At 36.7% G+C, this 26719-nt stretch overlaps 1 protein-coding gene across 5 annotated transcripts in view; it reads right to left on the bottom strand.

Annotated features, from left to right (window-relative positions):
• Positions 1-2779: 2779 nt before the first annotated feature.
• LOC149799934 (steroid 17-alpha-hydroxylase/17,20 lyase-like) overlaps positions 2780-26719 on the bottom strand; it is a 66159-nt gene continuing 42219 nt past the window's right edge. For all 5 annotated transcript variants that reach the window (XM_089959392.1, XM_089959389.1, XM_089959394.1 and 2 more), the window contains 2 exons: positions 10798-10932; positions 2780-6416 (listed from right to left, as the gene is read on the bottom strand). In XM_089959392.1, coding sequence (XP_089815518.1) covers positions 6061-6416; positions 10798-10932 — 491 coding nt within the window. In that variant the 3' untranslated portion in view covers positions 2780-6060. The remainder of the gene's footprint in view (positions 6417-10797; positions 10933-26719) is intronic.

Genomic DNA, 26719 nt, shown 5'->3' with positions numbered 1-26719 from the left:
ATTTTAAATCCTTATACATTATTATCTAATTTGCCAGGCACTCATTTATTTTAATCATTTTCATCTATTCGGAAGGGAGACAGCGATGTTTATCGACTTGAGCAGTTTCATAATCTTGTTTCCTTGCTTGATCACTCAGCTGTGATCAAAATGTGCATGTTTTACATAATTAAAGTTGTCAAGGAAACATTATTTTGAATAGGCAGAGAAAGGAAATAAAATCTCTATTACATTGACAAAATTGACTATATAACGAGATAACAAAGTTATGACGAACAATAGATAAAAGTCCAAGAATCACGTCTAAAATCTGTATGTCAATGAATATAAAAATAATGTAACTGAATATACTGTATTCATTTGATGTATTCAAAATGCATATATGAACAATATAAAGAATGAATGAATAAAGGCTATATGATTGATTAAATAACAAAAATACATTTAGTAAAAGAAACAGCAGATCATTAATGATATGCCAAATAAATAGAAATATGCCCGACAATAATGTTCAGACCTACTGGGCAGCTAAAGATGCAGCGTATTGATTTCATACAATCGTGTCTATGGAGCTGGCTACGAGAGTGGCCATGATACATTTAGTTGTGGCATAGTTACATCGCATCAGGTATATCGTCAATATATTGGTGGAAATGTGAACAAGTTTCAAAGAACAAAGACGTTGAATTAGAAATCAAATGGTCAGTGGAATTCAGATTATGAAGATATAGCTAAGAACCAGTTTACTTGAATTCCAGATTTGTAAAATCCATTCCTATAATATACTGCATTTACTACGGCATAATATCCAAGAGCGGAGATAACTTAATATACTCGGGATATAGTTTAGATGCGGAAATATTCATATAAAATCAAATCATATAAAAGTCAAATACAAGCCTTCTGCCAATTATTTATCAACCTCTTTTGAGTGAAAGAGCAAATCAAATAAGAACTGGAACGCTTCAAACGATTAAGCATATTCCACAACTCATGATGCTTTCGTTTTCGTATAGCATGAGTTTTTGCCCAGATGTATCATATCGTAATTTACACGTTTCGCATAATGATTTGTATTCTTTCCTCTTCATTAAGTAATTCCTCTTACTCATATTGATTACACACACACACACACACATGTATGTATACCAAAATATTGAAGACTTATGGGTTCTTGATGCTGTTGTTTTGTCTGGGGACAGAGCAAGAGCTAGTGCCCAGTTTTCAGGCTTGATGAAGAAGTAAAGTCTTAGTACACTAGCAAATCAACATTATCGTTAATACAAGACATGGAAACACTGCAATAGCACCAATAGTTATTAATTGAGTAGCTTGATATTTCTAAAACGCTCTACCTGCTCTATCCAGTTTAAACCAGTTAGCCATTTTTCATCCTGTTAAACTAGATTTGAAAACTTTGAAACAAATATGAATATCATCTGCCAAATTAATTTGTGAAAACCTTTGGCCACCATCCTGCAAAATAATTATAACAACAAAAAGCTCCTATACCACTATGTTTCAAAATTTCATGGGCTGCTTAAATGCTGAAGGATTAGAATCACTTTACCCCTGAACCTGGGTACTGGGCTTTAAATGTAGTTGCTATAGCAACACAAAAATTAAAGGCCTAAGTAAAAATAGTTCTCCTAGCAATTACAAATAATGGGTCAGTTTTTAACATTTTACTATAAAGACTGGGCCTGTGGTCACACACGTGTTATAATAAAAACCTGGGCCAATAGTCTCCAAATTAATTGTTACACCAGCAAAAGAGCTTGATCTATGACCGTCAATTAGGTTCTTATAGCATTCAAACACCATTGGTACTCAAAAGTTGGACCACCCAGAAAGCCACAGAACATGGAATAAAAATCCTGTGTGTATTTTTATTAAATACACATTTATCAGTTTCATTTAACATTCAGATTTCACCTGAGAAAAATAAAAACATCTATTTTATTTTTAAATGTTCAACACTTTCTATAGGTAAGTTTTCAATGGAATCTGTTCTCTAAGGGACTATATTTGCTTCCTATATGCCTTAAGTAGATACTGAAATGGTATTTTAAGGTATTCATAGCACATTAGTTACACAATTATCACAAACTCACCAACAGCTCAGACTATATTACTAAAATGCATTCATTTTTGCCTCATTTTTCTTTTTTTATTTTAAAACATTATTAATTCTTCATATTGCATGAAAATAGCCACTTTTGCTGCTGGAGACAATGGGGAAGTACCATAAGTAGAGACAAGTAGTTTATGGGAATTTCACTGTATCTACTGCCGAGGGACGAAAGTTAATTGAGGTTAACAGAAATAATTTGAACAAAATGATTCACCCGTTCTCAGTTGATGAAGCTGGTTCGCAAGCAACACCAAGAATATGAGAGAACAAGTTCTTCGCTGCTGAAATCTTGTACTGAACAATTAAATAATCCAGAGAAATAAGAATGACTCATTGAGAGATTTCCAGATTCAAGCCCGCCACTTTCGTAAAAATTTGTATGCGAAGTCTACTATGACACTTGAAGTGGTGCCTTCCTGTGTTACTTTAATATAATGGTTTTTACCATGAACCAGTTACTATTTATGGTTACAACACAGCTTTAAATATATAATTAATGAACAGTAACTGCGGCTACATCATTTGAACTTCAAATGAGTGTGCTAATTACCAAAAAGTGCTGCATTATTTGGTGCTTGGTTGTGTATGCAGTTTAATGAACATCATGTTGGCTATGTATAGAATGCATTGAAGACGAACACAAAGAAGGTGTAGTGACTTTATTGTTTTGGATCAATAATAACAAGATTATCAATTGTGAGCTGATATCTTTCAACAAGTGACTTATATCAAAGATCTCAAAAGGCCTAGATATTGGTTCAGATACTCATAAATATGTCCAATATTATCTTGTATTTTGCTTTGTAAAGAGCAGTGTCACGCTAATGTCAAGCTGGAATTAACTGCGAGCTAACAATTTTCAGAAATAAACTAAGATCAAGGTGCAGTCATTGACTACTGATGTATTTAAGAATATACACGTCAAATAGAAATGCTTAGTAAACTTATTTATACAAAGAAAGAAGCAATCAGAAGACATCTTTTCCTTAAAAAAATACAATGCATCTTGCTACATTATTAAATAAAACTTTTCTGGCACAAAACCACAGGATATTACTGATATTATTGTAAAATGTAAGGAGCTATGCAACAATCTTGTTACATTTGATCCCTTCCCCAAAATGATAATGAGCCTTTTATACAACAATAATTGTACTTTGAAAAGAAACATACTTATTTTTTCCTGTAGGAGAAAAATGAAATTTCAAGAGTCACACTAATATTGTGTTACATCCAAAACTGTACTATAATGTAGCATGCTAAAACAAGATTACACTGTCTGTATTGGAGATTGCTAGGATCATTAAGTTTTCCATGTGTCCAGTCTTCACATGGGTGCCATATTTATTCTGTTTTCTATATTACTCTTCCACTAGTAATGTGGATGAGGCACAATAGCTTTTAGCGAAAATGTCCAATCAAACATGTGGATGGGGTCTATTTCTTAAAGAAATGCAAATCAAACAGGCCATAGACATTACATAAAAAGCATGCTCCCTTCTTATTACCTCAGTAAAGTTGATCTTTGATCTCAAGAGGTTTATAGGAATCTTTGTGTTCGTAAGGGAGGTTTACTTGATATTTGTTGACAGTTTGTGAAGTAATACTCCATTTATTGTGGAAAAAACATTTTACTTTGGCTTTGGCAAGTGACAATGACCTTGACATGTGCGGAGGTTTCAACTACTCCATTACAAATATACTATAAAAGGCATAATTGGAACATGGCAAATGAATACTTAAGCCTTAACTGTATTTGAACTTTACTACCATGTGATATGATAGAATCCACTCAAAGAAGACTTAAAAATCCTGATATTCATATGTTGTTGATGCTTTGTTTATTTTGTTTCAGAATCACATTATTTTCTTCTCGAGGTAGTAGTTCTGTCACATGTGTCTATAATTTTTGAACTTTTGTTCATGACTGCAAAATGTAATTAATTTTTGCACATAGATATATATTCTACTGTACAATATTAATAATGCCTGTAGATTGCAAAGGATCTATAAATAGGTGTTGCCACATTTTTAATAATAAAACCTGTTTACAAATTTAGGGTTATTTCCAACTGGATGGGTCGATCAAGTGGGTTCTTAGAAGAATTAAGTTATTTCCAATTGGATGGGTCAGTCAATTGGGTTCTTTAACTGAATATGAGAAAATGTATTTAGCTCTTTTTGCTTGTATAAAAGGAGAAAACTGAACAAATTATTTAATTCCTATTTTGGACTCTTATTTATTTCGTATGTTCTTGTCCTCATATATGTTTAATGTTGTGTTAAGATAATTGGAGGTGAGACATCTGTTAGGATTAGTCACTGAAATTACAAAGAGCTTAATGAACTAAAACATTATTCTGGGACTGTTATGAATTATGTAAAGGAATTCTGGACATGCCATTGTGATACATTAGGACCGTTGGCAGACTAGTACATATGAGGAGCTAAACTTTATTCGGAGCAATCAATTCTTTTAGGATACTGCAAGACAAACAGAGATAGACCAGTGGGGTACAAAATTATATAATGACTTGATCAAACAATTTGTCCAAACATTCAACAAGAAAAAAAAAATAGAAAAGAGAATCATTATCAAGAAAACATAACATGGGAAAGAGAAAGTATTAAAGCTAACAGCTTTAAATTAAAAATCCTTCTCTTGCTTGCAAAATGAAAAGTTTGATTATCTGGTTAGTTTACCGACAGCATGGCTGGTTATCATTTGATTACTTGTCAGACCCCAAATATAAATTGCAGTCATCCAGATCTTGCAATCAAGAACAACTGATATGTCATTCTAGACTTTATGTTCAAAATTAGCAGACCAAGACTTTAACAGTATTAAAATTTGCAAACATAAATGGAGCAAATTAATGTATTTAAAATCGTATCATAGCTCTTTTTATAATTATAAAGCAATAGTTTGGGTCGATTGCTGCCACTGATGTTATCAATGATTTAAAATTGGATAAAACATGTTTATTTTGATGTGGAAATGAAAACGGATGAACAAAACACGTCATACGTACAATAATAGTCTGAGTTTGCAATTAAATACATTTCACTTTTTAGTATTTGTGCATTTAAACTTATCAAATAACAAAAAGTTTTAAAATGAAAAATACATACTACCATCTATACTCACTTATAAGTCCAATTAAAATCAACATAGACACTAATATACTGCTGCCTCATAATGTATCAGTTCTATTGATTTCTTCTAACAAATTGCCAGAGTTGTGAGGCATTATGCAACATAAGATATGGGCCTTGTGCAGTCTGCAGTTGGTTTTGACTTTTAAGCAAGTATAAATGGTGCTAAATTCATATATGTATCACTCCTTACTGTCATACAATGGATAGATCAGACTTTGCTTGATATTGAAACGATATATGATGTTGTCAGAATACAACAGTGGCTCACTGACAACAACATTTAAGGCAGATTGTTAAAACCGGTTGATATCCAATTAAAGTACAATGATTTTAAAAATGTGGTTCACAAACTTTCTTGAATGTTGCAATGAAGAGCTTCATGACCCATTTTCACATTTTGATATGTTTTGCCACCCTAAAAAATCATGGCAGCCCTCTGCAACCGACCAGAATGGCCTCACTGGGAACTGTTATTTTTAAAATAATGTTTCAGCTGATCAATGTTGAAAATGTGTTAACAATTTATTTTTATTTTTGCTTTCCCCATTTTTATAATTTTGAGCATGAGGTTTTCAGCATTAAATTTACTGCTTTCTGTTAAATCTTATTTTACACAGAAGAGTACTATAATTAAAGGGAACTGTGTTTTCCCACTCTCCATGGTCCACCCTGTATCACTTTGACAATCTCCACGGTCCACCCTGTATCACTTTGACACTCTCCATGGTCCACCCTGTATCACTTTGACAATCTCCATGGTCCACCCACTATGATTTTGACAATCTCTCTTCAAAGATCAACTTGTAATCTGGAGGGTATAGCAGAAGCATACCACCTTTTGGTGTCGAATCAGGGACAACACCATCGTGAAATTTCACCTTAAACCTCTGTATTAACGCTGCAAAAATGAGATGGAGCTCTGGCTTGGCCACCATTTCCCCAAGACAAACTCTTCGACCAGCAGAGAAAGGTAACCAACTCTCTGGTTTTGGTCCAAGTTTATTCTCTTCAGTTAAATAGCGTTCTGGCTTGAATTTCTCCACCTCATCCCATTTGTTTGGGTCATGATGCAAAGCCCAGTGGTTAATAATCACCATGGTCCCTTTAGGAATTTCATAATCTCCTGAAATAGCAAAAGACAAACAAAATCAGATATTTATTCATTTCAGTGCATAAAATCCCACACTTAAATAAGAGTCTAATGTACGCAAAAATATTTTTTTCGTTGCCTTTCGTATGTTTTCCTGTTCCCAGTTTTATAAACCACAACATTAGACACTTTAATATGCAAATGAAAACCAAACCAAAGGACCATAATTTGAGAAAATATGAATGTTACATTTAAGTAACAAGATTGCGTAAAACGTAAAACACATTTTCTTTAAATTTGAATAAATTTACCAGAGACTGGTGTATTCAAATGAATACACATCATAATACTAGTTTGATGAGCAATTTTCCTCAATACAACCAACTGAAATTAAATAAGTTTATTGTATTTCTTTTAGTCAAACAACCATATTTATTTCTTTTTAATTTCTTCATTTAATCATCCAAGCTCTTTATGTCACTTCATGTCAATAAACAATCAGTAGAATGTGAATAACAAGGGAGCAAACTCTGTGCATTATATACAGTGATGTCATAGATAAACTGGATTCACATGCAACTGCACAAATCCAAAGCTGTTGCTGCATAATGAACCAGCAGATCTGGGTATCTGCAGTTGTCTAGAAGTAATTGGTAGAACAATGAACACAGACCATGATCTGCCTGATGTGCATTATGCCCATGGTTTATCTGGGTTTATGCTGTTGCACCTGGATTTGACTTATCAGCAATGTATATGATATTTCTTACGTCTGATTTCATTTTACACAGTTCAATAATAATACAATCTCTCATTTTAACACTTCATTTTAAAGCTTCTCTTCTTTTCTCGCATGGTTGGCTATACAAGATCCAGGTGTCATGAAGATGGTCCAGACGGGGTTGGAACACCCACATCCACATTCGTCTGAGAAGACTGGAATGTTTCTAGGCAGATAAATCACTAGATTCAGTAGACTGGTGACCAAGACTTGTCCCAACTGTGTGAGTCTATGAGAACCATCTTACAGATCTGACCCCTCAACTTCTGGATTACTGTTGTTACCAAGGCATTGGAGATTAGTCAAAAGTAAACAACCCCTCCAAACTGACAGACAGTATCCCCACAGACCAAATTTCTGGGTCTGGATGTGGAGAGATAAAGGCAAATTTGATGAAAGATTGGCTGATGAAGATATCATGGAGCTGTGGATAGAATGTCATCTAGGACATTGAGTCTATGGAAAATGTGCCTGATTTGTATGTTGATATGAGTTGGTCACACCAAGCGTAGAGACTGCCAAATCAGAATGCAGTGTCAGCGTATTTGGTGCCCCTGTTTGAGGAGGTAGGACACCACTAAAAAGTTGTTCAACATAATCAGGACATTTTCCTGGAAAGTCAATCCTTCCTGAACTGAAAGGCATTGATGAATGCCAACATTTGAAGAAGGTTGATGTGAAGTGGGCAATTCCATGATTCCCATGTGCTGGTAACAGTAGCAATGTTCAGCAACATGTGTGCACCCCAAACATATTTAGTGGCATCAAGAGATACTGTCATTTCTGCTTGGGAATTGCTGTCACAGGCCAACAATGGGTTACACAAAATGACACAGGAATGATGATACATCATGCATGATAAAGACTTTTTGACATGGGCTATTTGAAAAGGGGCACAATTGGCATGGTATGGCCACGTGTAAAAGGTGCATAAAAAGAAGGCAATGCATTGAATAATCAAAGAGTTGGAAGAACTCTCTCACATAAATCTAAGTCTTGTTGGAAACTAACTCACTGAGTTCAATGAATCAGACTACATGAACATAATGGAGCCGTACCTAACTCAGACTGCTGAGTAACTCCAAACCCAGATAGTCAAAAGGCTGGGATGGATGAAGATTGAACTTTTCCAAGTTCATAAAAATATCTAGATGATCTAAAACTTATAGATCATGTCCACCCTTTATAAGAATAGAACTTACCATAATTCTTGATATTATCTTATAATGCCACCATCATCATAGCTGAAGTCGACTGGAATTGGGTGATAATGCAATATCTGATTTTGGTAAACGTGCATATCAATGATATTTAGGCCAAAGGGTAAAAACCGATAGACCATGTCATGGTAAACAAACTGGAGAAATTTCTATGATGATGGTGTGTGTGCATGTGTTTGATTTTGAGTTTTTTTAAAATTCAGTCTGGTTTGGTAGTTCATAGTGATGTCTAGCACTGGGGCATAATGCTACAAACATGTAATGTGATACCCCATCCAGTCACATTATCCTGGCACCAGGACAGCCAGTCCTAATACTAACCTCTTAAAGCTACCCGCCTAGTGCCATTTTATATGTCTTTGGTATGACTCAGCCGGGTTCAAATCCACAACCTCCTGCATCCAAGGCGGATGCTCTAACCACTAGGCCAGCAGAGCAGTCAATGAGTAGGGATGTAAAAATATGCATTGGTCAGATCATGACTGATGGCATACCCATGATCCTTTCTGACAGAGAGATATATCAATTTCACAGGCTCCATCTTGAATTTTGTTAGCAGAAGATATTGGTTGAGGCAACACATGTTAATGCTCCCTTTCAACTTGCCATTTGCATCCGGGATATGAGAAAGCTTGCGATACAATCCATATGATTGTAGTTTTTGCATGATCTCCACTGCCCATTCATTGATGAAAGACCATATCTCCTGTTGTAGACAACCGTTCTTCTCCTGATCTTATGGTACATCAATAAACACATGTGAGTAGAAAATTAATGGGGGAGGGTGTGGGGCAGACAAATGAAATTTGAAGCACCTCTAAACTGACCTTAATAACATAAATGTAAAATATGGATAATTTTCCTGTTTTCAGTTAGCATGAATAGTTATATATGAAGACTAATTCAGTGACATATTCTGTTATCAAAGCCAAGCTTAACATCATCAAACAATCACAATATCAGAAATTGCTCCAATCAGCAGCTTGCATGCATTATTATAGTATGGATCATAGTTGTAAATGAACTTTAAGCTGTGGGTGTGACTCGCTGGGTTTTAATCAATATGATTGAGATTTGTTGGGCTTTAATCAGTAGGTGTCAACTTGTTGGGTTTCAATCTAAATAACTGATACTTGTTGGGCTTAGATCAATATGTCTGAGATGACCAGTAGTTGAGGGATCAGTATGACTGAGACTGGCTGGGCTTCATTGGGCTTTAATCAGTAAAACTGAGACTTACTGGGCGTCATTTGTCTATAATCAGTATGACTGACACTTGCTGGACTTCATTGGGCTTTAATCAGTATGACTGAGACTTGTTTGGTCAAATCACTATCACTGAGACTTGTTGGTTGTTGTTGTGGGGTTTAACACCATTTTTCAGCACACGATAGGCTATACATGGGGGCCAGTATTAATGGTGGAGGAAGAACCCGGGAAAATCCCGGAAAGAACCACCACTGGCAAGCGTTCTCACTTACCCACATTGGCTGAATCCAAGACTCGAACCGGAGGAGACACAGGTGAGATGGCAGTGAACCGTAATGGAGAGCGCTTTAGACCACTTGGCCATTCAGAGCCCTGATAATTGTTGGTATTTAAATGGTATGACAGAGGCTTGTTGGGCTTTAAACAGTATGACTGAGACATACTGGGTTTTAATCAGATGATTTTATTACTATCTAGAGTTTGCAAAAATGAAAGAAATTATATTGTTTAAGGCCAGTACAGTTTACGCTTATCACTAACAGCAGTATATGTACACAACAAAAAGAAGGGATATAGTTTTATTGCTGTTGTTGCTTAGGGTTTAATTTTTCAGCACAACATAGGCTATACTTGGCAGCCAGTATAACTGGTGAAGAACTCAGAAAAACCCTGGTAAGAACCACTGACTCATGGAATGCTACTGGCTTTCTCACATGCTTGCATTGTTCAAGCCCCATACTTGAACCCACGTGGACAGAGGTGACAAGGCAGTGGTCAATAAAGGAGAGTACTTTAGACCACTCAGCCAACTGGGATGGCAATATACCGGTTGTCTTATACAAACCAAGTGAAAAACCCAACAAACACATGAAAATTTTATTTGCGAAAGAAGATACTGAAACATTATCATGTAAGTGTACTTTATTGGAAAGCAAGGATGTAATGCAACCAAGTTTACTGAGACCACTTCCAATCTGCACTATAATTTATCCAGTAAATTAATATAAAATACTGACATTAAAGATATTAATTTTTCAGGAAAATATATTTAGCAAGAATGAACATTGTCATTAGTAAACAAATCATACAGAAAAAGAGAAAGTAATCACTTTGTAATATCAAGTAATCACTTTGTAATATCAAGTAATCACTTTGTAATGTCCAGATATTTTGGATACGGAAGGTAGGAAATCGGTGAACATACCAATCTTTGTTGCACAGGTGGCAATGTGGGGAATCCCTGTTGGTGACACAGGTTCCAGTCTCATACTCTCATGCAGCACAGCCTCAGTGTATCCTAGATTCACTCTGTCTGCCATGCCAGGCAATCGTCCACTACCTGCAAATAACAAACTCTGAAAGTAATGCTTGCATAATTTGATATCTTCAAGAATGGCTGTTCTGTTATGTAATTTTTTTTGTTTTCACATTAACGTACACCATCATGTTGACTCCCAATGAAACTGTTGGCTTCTATAAATATATTATATAGTCTCTGTGTTGGATTCAACTTTATTAATTCTTACGATGCAAGCAGTTAATAGTTAATTCATTATGTCATAGAAAATGGTGAATGATACCGTATTTCATAGAAATACGATAGCGAATCTTATGCAGTGGTTCAAAGCTGGTTCAGTTATCTAAGGAGATTTGTTTTTATGCATATGACTTTGTAAGGCCGTAGCCCAATTATCTGACTGTAAATCTATGACAGAAGTGGGTTGATTACCTGAAGGTAGAGCAGGGGCATATGGGGTTATGTCCCTTGTCTTATTCTTACAGGAAAATTTCAGGATACCAGCTCAAGAGTGGCCCAGAATGAATGTGGTAAGAAAGGAATTGAAGTGGGAAGAAGTAACAGTCTGAAGAAGGAAGTAAATGTGGGAGAAAAGGACTTATACGTGGGTAAAAAAGAAATAAAAGTGGGAAGAAATGAATAGAAGTGGGAAGAAGGAAGTAACAGTCTCAGGATGGAAGCAGAAGAAATTAACTGTAAGTGGGTATAACAGAAATAGAAGTGGAAAGAAAAGATGAGGAAAAGAATGGCCTAATAAAGACTGACTCTCTCACAAAAATATCATAGAGTTCCATCAGATGAATTAACATGTTACATGGCAGTTTGACCAGCTTGGTCCAAAACTTTGAAAACTTTTATAATACATAAATGGACTTCTTTTATGTTTCAAAATTATTTTTTTTATTAGGTGTTTAGAGTATTGGCTTAAACTAACCTGGGGGTTTACATTTTTACAAATTCCTGCCACATTATTCTTTTGTCACTGAACTAAACTTGATTCTAAGTGGACCAGTCACTTTACTTAATTTGATGTCTGCATCTTTAGTGAATCTTGATGTCTGTGTCTCTAATGGACCAATCATTCCACGAAACTTACTGTTTGTGTTTCTAAGGAACCAATCATTCAACTACAACTTTATGTCTCTGTCCTTAGTGGACAGACCATTCCACTAAATTTGATGTTTGTATCTACAATGGATCAATCATTCTAATAAACTTGAGTTATGTGCCCCTACTGGAATTAAATATATTTTATTCCCATGCTTTAGTTGGAAATAGATACCCTTGATTTCCATTTTTCATCTATCCATAACCAAATTTCCTGCTAAATCACCACTTGGAAATTCACCAATAGTAGGGAAACCTCTTCCATGACTATTTAAAAGTAAAGGAGTCAATAGCCGTCAACCTTCTTATAAGTGAGGACAAGAGATAGCCAGAAGAAAAAAATCTTTGGTTAACCATATCAGTCAGAGGAGGGGGGAGGACACCAATTTCACTGATATATTATATTTACACTCTTCCTTGTTCAACACAAAATGTCATACAATGGATTTAAATAATAATATATTGAATCTTAAGAAGTGAATTTAATGTTGTTACTGTTGTTGTTGTAGGAATTAACGCCATTTTTCAGGGCAAGATATGTTATATATGGCAGCATGTAGAAATAATGTAGGAAGAACCCGGGAAAACCCTGCGAAGAACCACTGACCCAAGAAAAGCAATTGGCAGGCATTCTCGTATACCCATTATGGTCGAACTGGAGAGTCTAACCCACGCAGACAGAGGTGAGATGGCTGTGATCTGTACTGGTAAGCACTTTATACAACTCAGCTCTGAACTGCCTTCCTTAGTCAATCAAAGGACATGTATGTATTTAAAGCAAACACAATCAAGTAAAATCGATCAAACTAGAAGTACATCATGAAGAACCTAAACCATACCCAATGTGTTTCTACTAATTTCTTAAGATATTTAACTGTCATCAAACTTTCTTCACTGATATCATATTGATATTACTCTTAGTCATTTGTGCTAAAAATCACATTACACAAGTTACACTGTCCCAGAATATTGCAAAATACAAAACTATATCATTTTAAGAACTTGAAAGTCATTTGCAAATTTTTCACTGCAAATTCTGAGGAACAATCTACATATTTTCCAAGGCACGTTTGCTATTGTGTGTGAATTTAACAAGAAAGCAAATTTTGAGTAAATTATGTTTCTCCAATCACATTACATTAGGAATATTAACCTGCTACCTCACTAATCACGCCCTACTAAAAGAAAAAAAGCATCTTATCCTGTATATTTGTTGATAGACAAATGGTAGTAATTACCTCCCCTTGATACTACCAGCTGTTGCCAGGTTTTGCCGAGTGAATCATTAACGCAGATGCTCACATAGTGGGGCAGTTGGGAAGGCTTTTAAGTAATGTGATTTAGTAAGTATTCTCAGAGAAACATAACTTACTTTTGAAAAATTGCTTTTTCCTTAAAACATGTTCGGAATACCTAATCACATTAATGTTAGGTTTGCATTGTCCTTCAAATGTTTCTCAAACACATTACGTTAGGAGAATAAGTAATAGGATGAAGAGATGCTGAGCTTACAACCATTACTTTGAGTATAATGATAATTCTGGTGAGAAGTGGTTGGATTCCCCATATGAAAGATAACACATTTTCTAATGACCCAAGTGACACAGCACAATTTCCCTTGAGCTGGGACTTTTGTATATGGATGAGAATATTTATTTGAGATCTTCTCACTAACCAAACTTTTCAGTGGTGACTCCAGTGAAGCTAACATGCCAAGTTGATGATCTAGTTGGGTCTGGTTGTTGCCTGGGCTGCTGCCACCAGCCCTATCAGATCCAACATTCATCTCTGCAAAGCTAAACCTTTGAGGAAAAAGTCAAGAAGGTTGACTCTGCATGCCAGGCAACAGCTTCTATAATATCTCAGATTGAAACATAGCATTCGAAAGCGCGGCTTGCAGAAATGGATATAATCTCTTGAGCTATAATCCTCATGAGGCAACACTGATCTAGAGAAATCTCGGAGTATAGTATGCATATAACTGACTTCAACCACCAAGCAAGAGGTGATGTCTTGTTTTACAGCCTTGACTGAAATGAAGAGACGTTTATGTGAGCCATGACTTGCTTCTGTATGTCTCAAGTAGTGCTTGAGGACACAGACAGGCTCTTTCTCCAGCTGCCACTCTTGACGTATCTATGAAAGAGAGAGGATGAATGATTTGTTGCTTATGTACAGACTGTAATCGATTCTTGGCAATGAAGCCTGGTTGTGTAAGGACGACTACCGAACCATCCAATCTGCAATGAAGATAGTTCGGGTCAATAGAAAGGGCATGTAGTTCATTGACCCTGCATGTGGAAGCTACATCTATAAGGAAACATGTCTTGCATGATAGTAACTTAAGCCAAGCATTACCGAGAAGTTTAAATTTGAGTTGAGCAAGTTAAAACCCATGATAAATTCCATTTTGGAAATAATGTTATGGATTTTGGTCACTGGAGATCACAATCACTAACATATCTGAGAAATCTTTATCACTTTATCATGTCAAATGTTACATCTGCCGCGATGACGGAACGTATCCGAGATCATAGACAGATAACCCTTGATAGTGATCAGAGCCTACTGTTTCTCTTCAAAGAGCCAGAGAAAAAAGTCGGCTAATTGAGGGACTGAGGCATGCAAAAGGATGATGTGATGGGTTTGGCACCAGTCACTAAACACATGCCACTTTCCTTCATAAACCTTCAGAGTGGAGGGCTTTCATGCTCTCGAAATTCTCTCTGCATTCAAAGGTTTAACTTGTTTGACTTGCAAGGCTGACCTTATAAGAGCCAAGCGTGTAGAAGAAGACAGTCAGTGCAGGGATAGAACAACCTCGACAGTGGTTGCATGAGGAAATTCTAATTGGTGGTGATTGTTTGGTGTAGATCAATCACTGGATCGAGTAGATCGGTGACCCAAGACTTGTTCCACCAGACAGGGGTCATCAGAATCATCTTGGTATTCTTAACCCGTAACTTCCAAGTCACTTGTGGCATGAGAACTGTGGGAAGGTAGGCAAAGGTCCAAAACCCATCCCAACTGATTGATAGTGTATCTACGGCAGAGGCTTCTGGGTCTGGAACAGAAGAAATGAAATGAAGATTTCGCACCAGCATAGAAGCTGCCTCACCGGGACGTCACATGTTGGGTGATATGGTACCCCTTTTTTGAGAAGGTAAGTCACCACTACCAAATTGTTGGACATGATGAGGACTGTTTAGCCTGAGAGTTGATCTTGCCAGAAGTGTAAGTCCGCGATGACAGCCTTCATTTCTAGGATGTGTGTAGATGCCACTCCGCTGGCTCCCAGTAAAGTCCGGCAATAGGTGGGTGCACCAACCATACATACTGGTGTCTGTGCAAACTGTTTTTGCTTCAGGCTTCTACAGCAGGATTCTCTGGACAGCCAACCTAGGGTGCACCAAGAAACCAAGAAGGATCAAATCTCTTATGTGATCCAGATGCGTTGGTTGAAGACATCTCAGAAGAGGTGCTGATGATAAGTCAGAAAGATAATCGACAACGGGTGCATAAAAGGGGCACCCAAGCGGGATCAGATCAGCCACAGCATTGAATGAACGAAAGAGACGCAGGAGATCCCTTGCTGAAATCTGAGTTTTGTCAGAAACAGTCTCTCCCAGATCTATTATTTTGTTGACACGGACACAAGGCAGACACACCAGATTCCAGATGGTGAAAAACTCCATAACCAGATGGACAAAGTTCTGAGACGTTTGAAGATCAAACTTTTCTCTAGAAAACCTAGATGAGTTAGAAGAGAATGAAGAGTGTTCCTGCCTTGAAGCAGGGTAGAACTTACCATGTGTTTCTGAAGGATGTTGTCCAGGTATGCTGCCGTTGCTGTTAAGATAGTCTTTCGGAACAGCCACAATCCATCATCTGGGTGAAATTCATTGGGTTGATGCTGAAACCAAAGGGAAGAATATAAATTGGAAGTCTGTGTCTCAATAAGTGAAGCTATGGTACTTGAACGTGTAAAACGAGGTGAATGGGGACGTGAAAGTATGCATTGATCAGGTGGAGACAACCAGCATACTCGCCCCATCAGATGCATAGTCAGGTCAACCTCACCATCTCCATCTTGAACTTCGGAGGAAGGATAAATGGATTGAGGTGACTCAAATTGTTTATAGGCCAGAGAATGCCAAAACCAGAAAACACATTGTCTGCAGGCGCTGCGGATAGTATGTCAATGTTTATGGTTGGGAGGCTTGAAGACAGAGAAAGTCTGTTTCTTTCTGCCTTTGTACAAATGCCTCCTAGGTTGAGTAGATTGTTGCCTCCTGGTACTGGGTTGGTACCGATATTGGAGTCATCATGCTTGGAGAGACCCATCTCTGGGCTACTGTGCATCACTTTCCAAGAGCTAGGGACGGGGGTCCAAACAACCGTGTGTGGGGAGGGAGTGGCAAATTGGAGGGGTATCTCTATTGAGCTGCCTGCCTCTGAATATCTTCAATTTGTCATCCAGTCATCAACAGTTACCCAAAAATTTGATTATGGGCCTGAGATTGCAATTCGTTTTGAAAATCAAAAACAACAATGACTGCAATCGCTGTGGGAAGTATATAAATGTTTGTGGTTGGGAGGCTTGAAGACATAGAAAGTCTGTTTCTTTCTGCTTTTGTATGAATGCCTCATATGTTGAGTAGATTGTTGCCTTCTGGTACTGGGTTGGTACCGATATTTGGGTCATCATGCTAGGAGAGATCCATCTCTGGGCTGCTGAGCATCACTTTCCAAGTGCAAAGGCTGAGGGTCCAAACACCCGTACGAAGGGAGGGTGTGGCAAATTGGAGGGGTAGCTTTTGAGCTGCCTGCCTCTGAATTTCTTCAAATTGTCCTCCAGATATCAACGGTTAATAAACAGGGTCATACGCAAAGCAAGTGTATGGTGTGGTTTAAGTGGTTCTGACAACAGACATGCATCACGACAGATAAAATAAGGATTAGACAAAATTATCAAGATATTGGACACAGTATGGCAAGCTGCTCGATTAAGGAAATGAGTGATCCTAGCAATCACCTCCCACAAATAGGCGATCATCAGATTGTTCGATGAATATTGCCATTGAGACAAAGTCTGATACAGAAGATATCACCACTATGTTCCAGATCAACTTCGACATGGCATGGAACACATTCTTATCTACTTTGCATCACAATGGACCTGACATGTCAAATGCAAGAAGGTCCATAATAAAGGCGTTGGAATGCACTGGATACTAGTGTGAGGTGATGTTCGCTGGAACCTGGCTTTCCAAAAAGAATGCCTTTGAGCTACCAGAGTCGGCAATTCTAATAGAATGTCGGTTGTTAATCTGCAATATGTTTGTCGATTGGGGAAGAAGCTCTCTCTCCTCCCCAACATCCACCAATGTCTTGATTTTGCAGTCTTGTGATATGGAAAGGGGTGGGGGTCACTCTGAAGTGGTCAACATCAGATTAATTTCCTCAATGACAGCTTGAAAGCTAAATTTGTTCCACTCCATAGTTGGGTCAGTGTAAGACAGGTTTGCTGGTGACTCACACTTGGTGTGCACCGTGTACTCATAAGGCTCAGTTCCAAGCTCAGCAAAATACATGCTGGGTGGCACCGATGACTGCTTGGTCTTACCTGTCTAAGACATGAGCTATCCCTTGATGATAAGCTGTGAATAATCTATTATCTAATAGCATTTTTGTCTGTTGTTATTGCCGGCATTTCCGATACTGCCAGCCTTTCAAGCACTGCTGGCTGGTGTAAGCGGTGTGAGGTCAACCCTGGGACTTGCTGCATATATGTCAGTGCAGCCAGCACATGTGCCGGTCATAGAAATCACCAGTGCAATAATGGTATGTTGCCGGCTGCCCAGCATGACATATGGATCTATCACTAAGATCACTGTAAACACTGTGTGTTTGACCCATTCCTGGCAAGAGGTCTCCATGCTGGTACAGCTGGATTGCTGGTAATGTCAGGGCAACTACCAATGTCAGTTGGACGGCTGGTGTCAGTGCAGCAATATTATTTTTATTTGGCTGTAGTTGATTTATAATTAATCCCATGCATCTCAACTAACCAGCAAGAAGGCCCTGGTCTGACATGTGGGAAGGTCAGCCTGATCTGGGTTGCCTAAAATTGGGGGAATATTCCCCTAAAGTATCCATAGGATCAAAAGGTTAGAAGACAGGGATGATGAACTCAGATTGATGGAATTGCATCTTCTTCTGTTGTACCAAGTGATGCATCTTATCCAGTGCCAGGTGGTCCCCTCTTTCATCCTCTCCATCCCCTGACATAGCAGTATATGTTAGTTCCGTACAACAAACTTTGTCATGGTGGGTGAACTCCAGCATCCCCAACAAGGCTTGCCATGGAGGCTGATTTGAGTGGAGACTAAGGATGTCAGACGTATCCTGCTGTGACCTTGACCATCTCTCTTTCCTCTTTGCCATTTTCTTAAGTACCGCAGTCCACGCATTTTCTGACCAAACACTGCATATTTAACAAGTTGACTGACATGTGCATTCTGTGCACATAATGAAGGGGAAATGAATGTCCTCCCTGGCTTTAAGTCTTTTACATTTCATGCATTTTAAAGACATATATGGCCCAAATGACACAAGATAAAAACAAACAACAAATTAATGCGGAAATATTATGTGTTGAAATTATTAAAAAGCTAGAAGACACTTTCTAAACGGACTGATAATAAAGGTGTCGTAACATTATTTAAGGCTCTTCTGGACTTAATATTAATTAATCACTAAACTAACAGAACCAGAGTGGAGAAAATAATATGGTCACAAATATCAAGTGAATAGTAATGTGTGAAATTAATACAACATTAAAGACACTGTCTAAATGGACCAATAAGTGAAAGAGTCATGACATTATTCTATGACCCTAATGGACTTAAAATTAGTAAACTATGAGACTATCAAAACAGCGTGAAAATAAATAACATGATCTTAAATATCAGGCAACAAAATTATAAAGTCTGATTCATGCTCAACACAGAATGACTTTGTGGAGATTGACGATAGCATAGTGAGATGGGGTCTTACAGATGAAGTCCCAATAAGTAACAAAATCACTCAGATATTTGGACGATGTTGTACAACAGCATGTAAGATTTGGAGGGGATGAATAAATCCACTAAATAAATCCAAAGATGCTTGATGGATGGGCCTCTAAGGTAAGGAGTGAAAAGCTGGATTATTTGAGGCTATAGCACTGCATGTGCACTGCACAACAATGAAGCTAAAAACTGGCGACACCTGGTGGCACCAAGGGAAGTAGTAGACAGGTTTTACTGCTCTTTGTCTATCTAACAATAGACAGGATGAGTCACTTTTCATCTCTTAGTCCTGGACTCACAAGGCAGCAGGCTAATAATCCTAATGTAATGTGAACGTATTCAAAGGAGAAATTAGGCTGACTTGTACACATATGTAACTGTGCTGGCACAGCACCTTTCAGGTAGTCATTGGCTGAATACAATTAATATATTTCAACTTTCTGATGAAGGAAATTTCAGTGCTCTATGGTAATAAAATTAAAGGGGGATTCAAGATGGATGTCAGAGCTAGCAGCTAGCATAAATCTCAAGTGTTGGTGCTTTTCTGTAAGTTACAAATGTGATGGAGTAATTCTGGTTGGGTGTTACGATGTTGCCACATAGGATACATGTACTCAGAATTCCTGAAATCTATGTGATGTAAAAGGAAGCCCTTATTTTTGTATTCTATGAAAAAAAGTTATTTTATTATACCTATCATCTGATTGTTGCTGTTGTTGGGTTTAACGCCATTTTTCAGCACATGATAGGCTATACATGGCGTCCAGTATTAATGGTAGAGGAAGAACCTGAGAAAACCCCGGAAAGAGTCACCAACCCACGAGAAGCTACTGGCAAGCTTTCTCACATACCCATATTGGCTGAATCCGAGACTCAAACCCACGCATGTATGAGATGGCAATGATCCGTAATGGAGAATGCTTTAGACCACTCGGCCACTCGGGGCCCCACAATTGAACGAAATATTAGACAATTCAAAAGTGGAGAATGTGAATTTAAAAGAACTCAAAACCACAGCACATTGGGCAAATGAGGCAATGCGGAAATCAAATCTAAATGAACAATGTGAAAATATTAAACACACCCGAGAGACAAAGTGAAAATTTAAAGACCACAAAGGTTCAGTTAGTTAAGGAATCTAAAGGTAAGGACACGGGTCAGAGAGACATAATCGCCATCCATAGAATTCCTAGACTCACATGATTACCAAGACCAGTAATTGTGAAATTCATGAATTCTGAGGCCAAGACAGCCATCACAAAGAACAAAAGAAAACTTTAAGAGAAATATTCCATAAGAATGACTGACGACGTCACCCAACTAAACATGGGTTTCACTGGTATGTTCTCTAAGCATTCAAATATAGCCTGGTATTTTAATTGCCGGGTCTATGCCTACACAATGTCATGGATGAGAGTCAGATTTGACCTCTCATGTATGACTAAAATGGTACCATTACAACTTTTTCTCTTCTCCAGCTTTCATCATGTTCAAAGAATTTTGATCTTTGTATATATTTCCATATTTTGTGATGATTGTACTGACATTTGCATATGGCTTTTCTACACCTTATGCAAACAACACTTCATAATTATTACTATAAATATCATGATATGTATTAAAGTATCAAAATACAAAAGTTATCGGTATAAAATGAAACAAATACATAATTAATTAATGAATTATAAATGTAGCAGCAACATATTCAAACAAGATGTACATTATTAAGCCAGTACCGATATTTCAAGTTTATAATTTACCTATTTTACAAAAAAAAAATTCTCATTGTCTCATTCATTTAGCTAAGTAAATGCTTGCTCATGTTTTTGTTCCAAGATCTTATTTATCCTGCACGTTCCTACTTGGGGAGTGCTGGGGGAAGGTGGACGATTGCTCTAAAATTACACTTCATTAGTCCACTAAAGCTTTGCTAATCTTGGTGATTTTAACTTGTAGCTAGAAAATATTAGTAGTTTACATGTGGCTGAGTAATATTACTAAGTACAGTTATTTGATTGCCATAACGTTGCTCTACCTACTGAAATATGGTTAGTCTGACAGTTATAACTGTATATGTATGTTCTTGTGGCTATAGGGTTTAAGTCATTTTTCAGCACAAGATAGGTTATACATGGTGACCAGTATTAATAGTGGAGGAAGAACCTGGGAAAACCCCGGAAAGAACCACTGACCCACGAGAAGCTACTGGCAAGTTTTCTCACATATCGACATTGACCGAGCCCGAGACTCGAACCCACGCAGACAGAGGTGAGACAGCAGTGATCCGTAATGGAGAGAGCTTAAGACCATTCGGCCACCTTCTAAATGTATGTATGTATATATATATATATATGGTTTGGGATTAAGGTGAAAAATCGTCCCTACATTTACCTTTGTATGTGTATAGGTATGCATAATGGGTTATAAACGATTCAACCATAACACCTACTCACACTGTTTTTGTAGCATATGTATACTTTGAATCTAACACTAAAATTTATGGTATGTGGATCATACATTCTGGAATTCTCACCTCCAAATTGGTCATTACAAATCATTAGACTCCTCAAGGTTTACGTTATTTTAGTGTGTGTGTGTGTGTGTTTGTGTGTGTATTTATAGATCGTAGTCTGTACCGGTCCAAAGAGAGTTATAGCTGGACATTTTCCTGCATATATGAAATCACTGACGTTTTTAGTAATCTAGATGTAAGTATTCTTTCCCTACTGTTCACAAAACATGGAGCATTTCTATTATGATGAATTTATACATTTATTGTGAAAATTGATAGCACAAACATAAAAATAATATATGTCAACTGTTGAGTTCTCCAAGACTTTGAAATATAAAAGGACGTTTTTGATTCTCTTAGGAAAAATCAGTGTAATATATATTTTTTACAAGATACACATTTTACAGAGGATAAACTTTCATATATTACAACACAATTGGGTTTTAAATATATTGCAAATCGTCAAAGGTACAGTTCTTGAGAAGTGTATATTCTATTCATTAACAACTTTGAGTATGATATAAAAAAATGTGGAAAGGATACTGATGGCAATTGACTACATTAGATATTCTAATTTTTAAAAGGAATTTCACTTTAATTTATGTATATGGGCCAAATAATGATTGTCCAGAATTAATTATGAAAATGAGTCTGTTATTATATGTGGGGGCTTTAACTTTGTTCAAGATCCAGAACTAGATTCATATAATTATAGAAATGTAAATAACCCAACTACTAGAAATTCATTAATAAATATAAAATAAACTTTTGGTCTTGTGGATCCATTTGGAGCATTAAATTCAGGATTAAAGAGATTTCAATGGTGAAGAAAACGTCCTCTAAAACAAGCAAGATTGGATTTCTTTCTTGTGTCATAATATCTTATGCCAAATGTAGGAAAAGTGGCAACTGAACCAAGTAATAAGTCTGACCAATCCATGGTAACACAATGTGAATTCAAATAATTTCATCAGATGTACAGGATTGTGGAAATTTAATAACAGTTTGCTGTTTGATAAAAACTATATTGATGAAATAAAAAAAGCATAAAAAGAATAAAATTAAATATGCTGCAACTGATTATATCCGATTCGTTATTCCTAGATACATTGCTGATGGTAATCCATGGAAAAACTATTAAATATGCTTTATATAAAAAGAAATGTAAATTAAAACATGAAATACAACTTGTGCATCATATACAGTCCATAAAGAATGGTTCCATAAATTATGCTTTTGTTGTTGTTGTTGTTGTGGGGTTTAATGCCATTTTTCAGCACAAGATAGGCTATACATGGTGACCAGTATGAATGGTGGAGGAAGAACCAAGGAAAACCCCGGAAAGAACCACCGACCCACGAGAAGCTACTAGAAAGCTTTCTCACATACCAACATTGGCCGAATCCAAGACTCGAACCCACGCAGACAGAGGTGAGATGGCCGTGATTCGTAATGGAGAGCGCTTTAGACCACTCAGCCACTTGGGGCCCCTTCCATAGGATTTTCTGACTCATAAACATCGGAGTCTAAAATTAAAGAGCTTGAAAGTTTGAGAAAAGAAAAGCTTCGAGGAAGTTATTAGATGCAGAGTAAATTGAATAGAAGAGGGTGAAAAACCAACCAGATATATTTTCCATCAAGAAAACAGAAACTATGTAATAAAATAATTACAAGATTAATTAAAGATGAAAATGAAATTACTACTGGTTAATTTGATATTTTTAGGGAAGTAAAGGAATAGTATAACCTGCATAATGAGGAAAAAGAGGAAAGGATATAGGCTTGGAGAACCTTCGAAAAAGCTATCTAACTATCCTCTGCAAAATTTTATCGTAGAATCAAATGAATTATTTTTCACAGTTACATGGAAATGAAAAGTGAACAAAATGAAAAGCACAGTTATGATTCAAACTTTTTTCTATAAGTGGCTTGGGAATGACAGATATTAACAAATTTATATTAGCTTTGAAAATAACATTGTTCATTTTATTTGAATATGCAATATACAAGGTTAGAAACCTCTTACAACTAAGAGATGAAATGTGATGACTTTATTCTAAAAGACAACAAATGCCTTTTGGTGTGATATCTTACAGGCATGGAAGCTGTTACTAGAGAAAAATATACTCTGAACAGGATGTGATGTTACGAAAATATGTTTATGGATTTTCTAGGGAATGGTCTGAACAATACTTAATCCATATTGATGATAGTGTACAGATCAGGGAACTATGATCAACTATGATGACTTTAAAGCTGGATATGGTCACAATACAAATTTTTCTTGCCTTTCAAGGGATAATTCAGTATATAAAGTCCTTGTGTAAAAAATTAGGTAAATTGACATGGGTCAGACCATTTATCCCTTTCCATTTAGAAATTGTATTTCATAACAATAAAGATGTAAAGACTATTACAATTTACCATTAAACCAACAAGTGAAAATAAATGGATTGAAATTTTCAATCTGAATATGGATGTATGGCCTGACTTATACGCTAAAGTTTAAAAAATTACACGAAACTAAAAACTACAGTGGTTTCAATTTCATTTTTCTTATGGAATTTTACCAATGAATTCTTCTCTGCAAAACATAAAATTGCCCATAAATGTACTTTTAATAAAAATGCCCTGGAAACAATACTGCATTTGTTTTTGGAATGCAATGTGATAACCAAGCTGTGGAATAAAGTGATCCCTTGGATTCAGAATAAAGTAAATATAGGTAAGTACAAAAACTGTTATATGGGGAGATACAAGAAGAGATGGAATATACATGTATAAACAACCTTGTTATTTTTGCTTTCTTTTAGCCAAATACTACATCTATATATAACATGAAAGGGGATATACAGTACCTAGATTGGATGATTTGAAATTTTTTCTTCAAGATCACAGTGACTATAATCTGGAAAAATATACTGCAATAAAATATGAAAGGAAAGAAGCATTTATAATGATTTGGGAAAGTGGGAACCATTATTCCACAGTAACTAAGATTGATGTGTTTAAGTATTATGTATATTTGATTCAATTATATCTGATTTAATATATATATATATATATATATATATATATATATATATATATATATATATATATATATATATATATATATATATTTCAATTTAACTGTTTGTCAGTTTTAATTTTTTTACATTTTTCTTTACATGCTATTGTAATGTAAATTTATTCATTGGAGATGACTTTTTCCAGAAAATAGTTTGACCTTGACTGTTCATTGTATAAACACCAGGTGTTGATCTAGATCCTGACCTTGATTCAAACTTAGTAGCAACCACGTAAATAAGTTCTATTGTTATTTTTAAATGATTGGTTGTTATCGAGGTCATGATGAGACTACGTGTTTAAGATGTAAACAATTTGTCTTATTTTTTATATCTTAAGAGTAAAATGATTGGTTTTTGTCAAGGCCACACTGGGTGTATGTGATCTTTAGCATGTACCTAATTTCGACAAGCTTCTGGAACGTGATCACGTGATCCTCTTTTTTGCATTTTAGAAGACGATATAACCTTTGTTTTGGAGAGTTATTCTCAGCAGAAGCTGGGCTTTTTATTACAGTGAAAGTTGTATGTTGTGCTGTTTGGAGTTATTTCAAATTACTTGGATAGGAGTTATTTTAAATTACTTGGATTCAAAAGAATTAATTCCTTTTTCCTGGGAAATACGTGTGCTCATGTGAAATTGTTGAACAATGACAGTTTTTATAAAAAATTTATTTGGATTTCCAAAACCACAGTGATAATTCTTGTTTCTACAAGGAATTGTAGACTTAAATTCTACAGGTTACAGCATATGTCATCGTCTTCCATCTTGGATTCTTCGTCAGGATACAAACTTGAAATTAGAACATTTTGTTAATAGGACGTCAAAAATTGTATTCGTGGATTATTCTTGGATTATTTTTGGATCTGATTCTATAAAACCGTAAGTTCATATTTTTTTCATTTTTACTGAATTTTCCTGGGAAAAACATTATTATATTTTTCAATGCTTGTTGTTTTCACTCTTTCATGTGTTACTGTTTATTCAACCCTAAACATGTAACGTAAGATTAAGGCAAGTACGTGTTTAATAAGATTAAGGCAAGTACATGTTTAATAGTATCACATTTATAGCGTACAGTGTGCCACCTAGATGCTGTATATTTGTAATTGTCAAATAGAGACTGTGTAATACATGAATGTGTGCATGTGTACTTGCATGTGTGTGTGTGTATGTGTTTATTAGTTTTTCAGGACCATGTGTCCTGGATTGACCGCTGACCTACAGCAGATCGACGATGCATGGAAGACTGCCGTCATTGACATAGAACTCTCCCGACTGAACATCGACATTGCCTGCCTCCAGGAGACCCGACTGGCTGACAGCAGCACCCCACGTTCTTTTGGCAGAGGAAGCCCTCGGATTATCCTAGGCAGCATGGTGTAGGCTTTGCCATAAAGAACATGCTAATCGCCTTCATTGAACCTCCATCAACAGGTACTGAGAGAATCCTTGCCCTCCGGCTGTCAACATCCTTAGGCCAGGTCAATATCTTCTGTGTGTATGCCCCAACCCTCTGCTCCACCCACGAGGAGAAAGACAAGTTTTATGAGGCTCTGGATCAGGCAATATCCAGTATCCCCAACAATGAAAGCCTTTACTTACTAGAAGACTTCAGTGCTAGAGTGGGAGCTGACCATGAGGCCTGGTCCACCTGTCTCGGCTTTTACGGAAGGGGCAAGATCCACAAGAATGGTCAGCGACTGCTGGAGATGTGCTGCTCCCACAGCCTATGTGTGACCAACACTTTATTCAAATGCAAGGAGATCCACCAGGTGTTGTGGAGACACCCACGTTCACGCCACTGGCACCAGCTAGACCTCGTCATCACCAGGTATGCAGAACTGGAAAGTGTTCTCCTCACCCGCAGCTACCACAGTGCTGATTGCGACACAGACCATTCCCTTGTGGCCAGCAAGGTGCAAATATTACCCAAGAAGCTGCACCACGCCAAGAAGAAGGGTCACCCACGCATCAACACCTGCTGTGCAAACAACCCAGAGAAAACACAGCAGTTCATCAGCAAACTGAAGGAAGCCCTCACCAAAGTGACACCTGATGACAGCAT

The sequence above is a fragment of the Sinohyriopsis cumingii genome, chromosome 5, assembly GCF_028554795.1.
Source record: "Sinohyriopsis cumingii isolate HCF-2022 chromosome 5, ASM2855479v2, whole genome shotgun sequence".
NCBI lineage: Eukaryota > Metazoa > Mollusca > Bivalvia > Unionida > Unionidae > Sinohyriopsis > Sinohyriopsis cumingii.
This window is presented reverse-complemented; position numbering and strand designations above follow the sequence as displayed.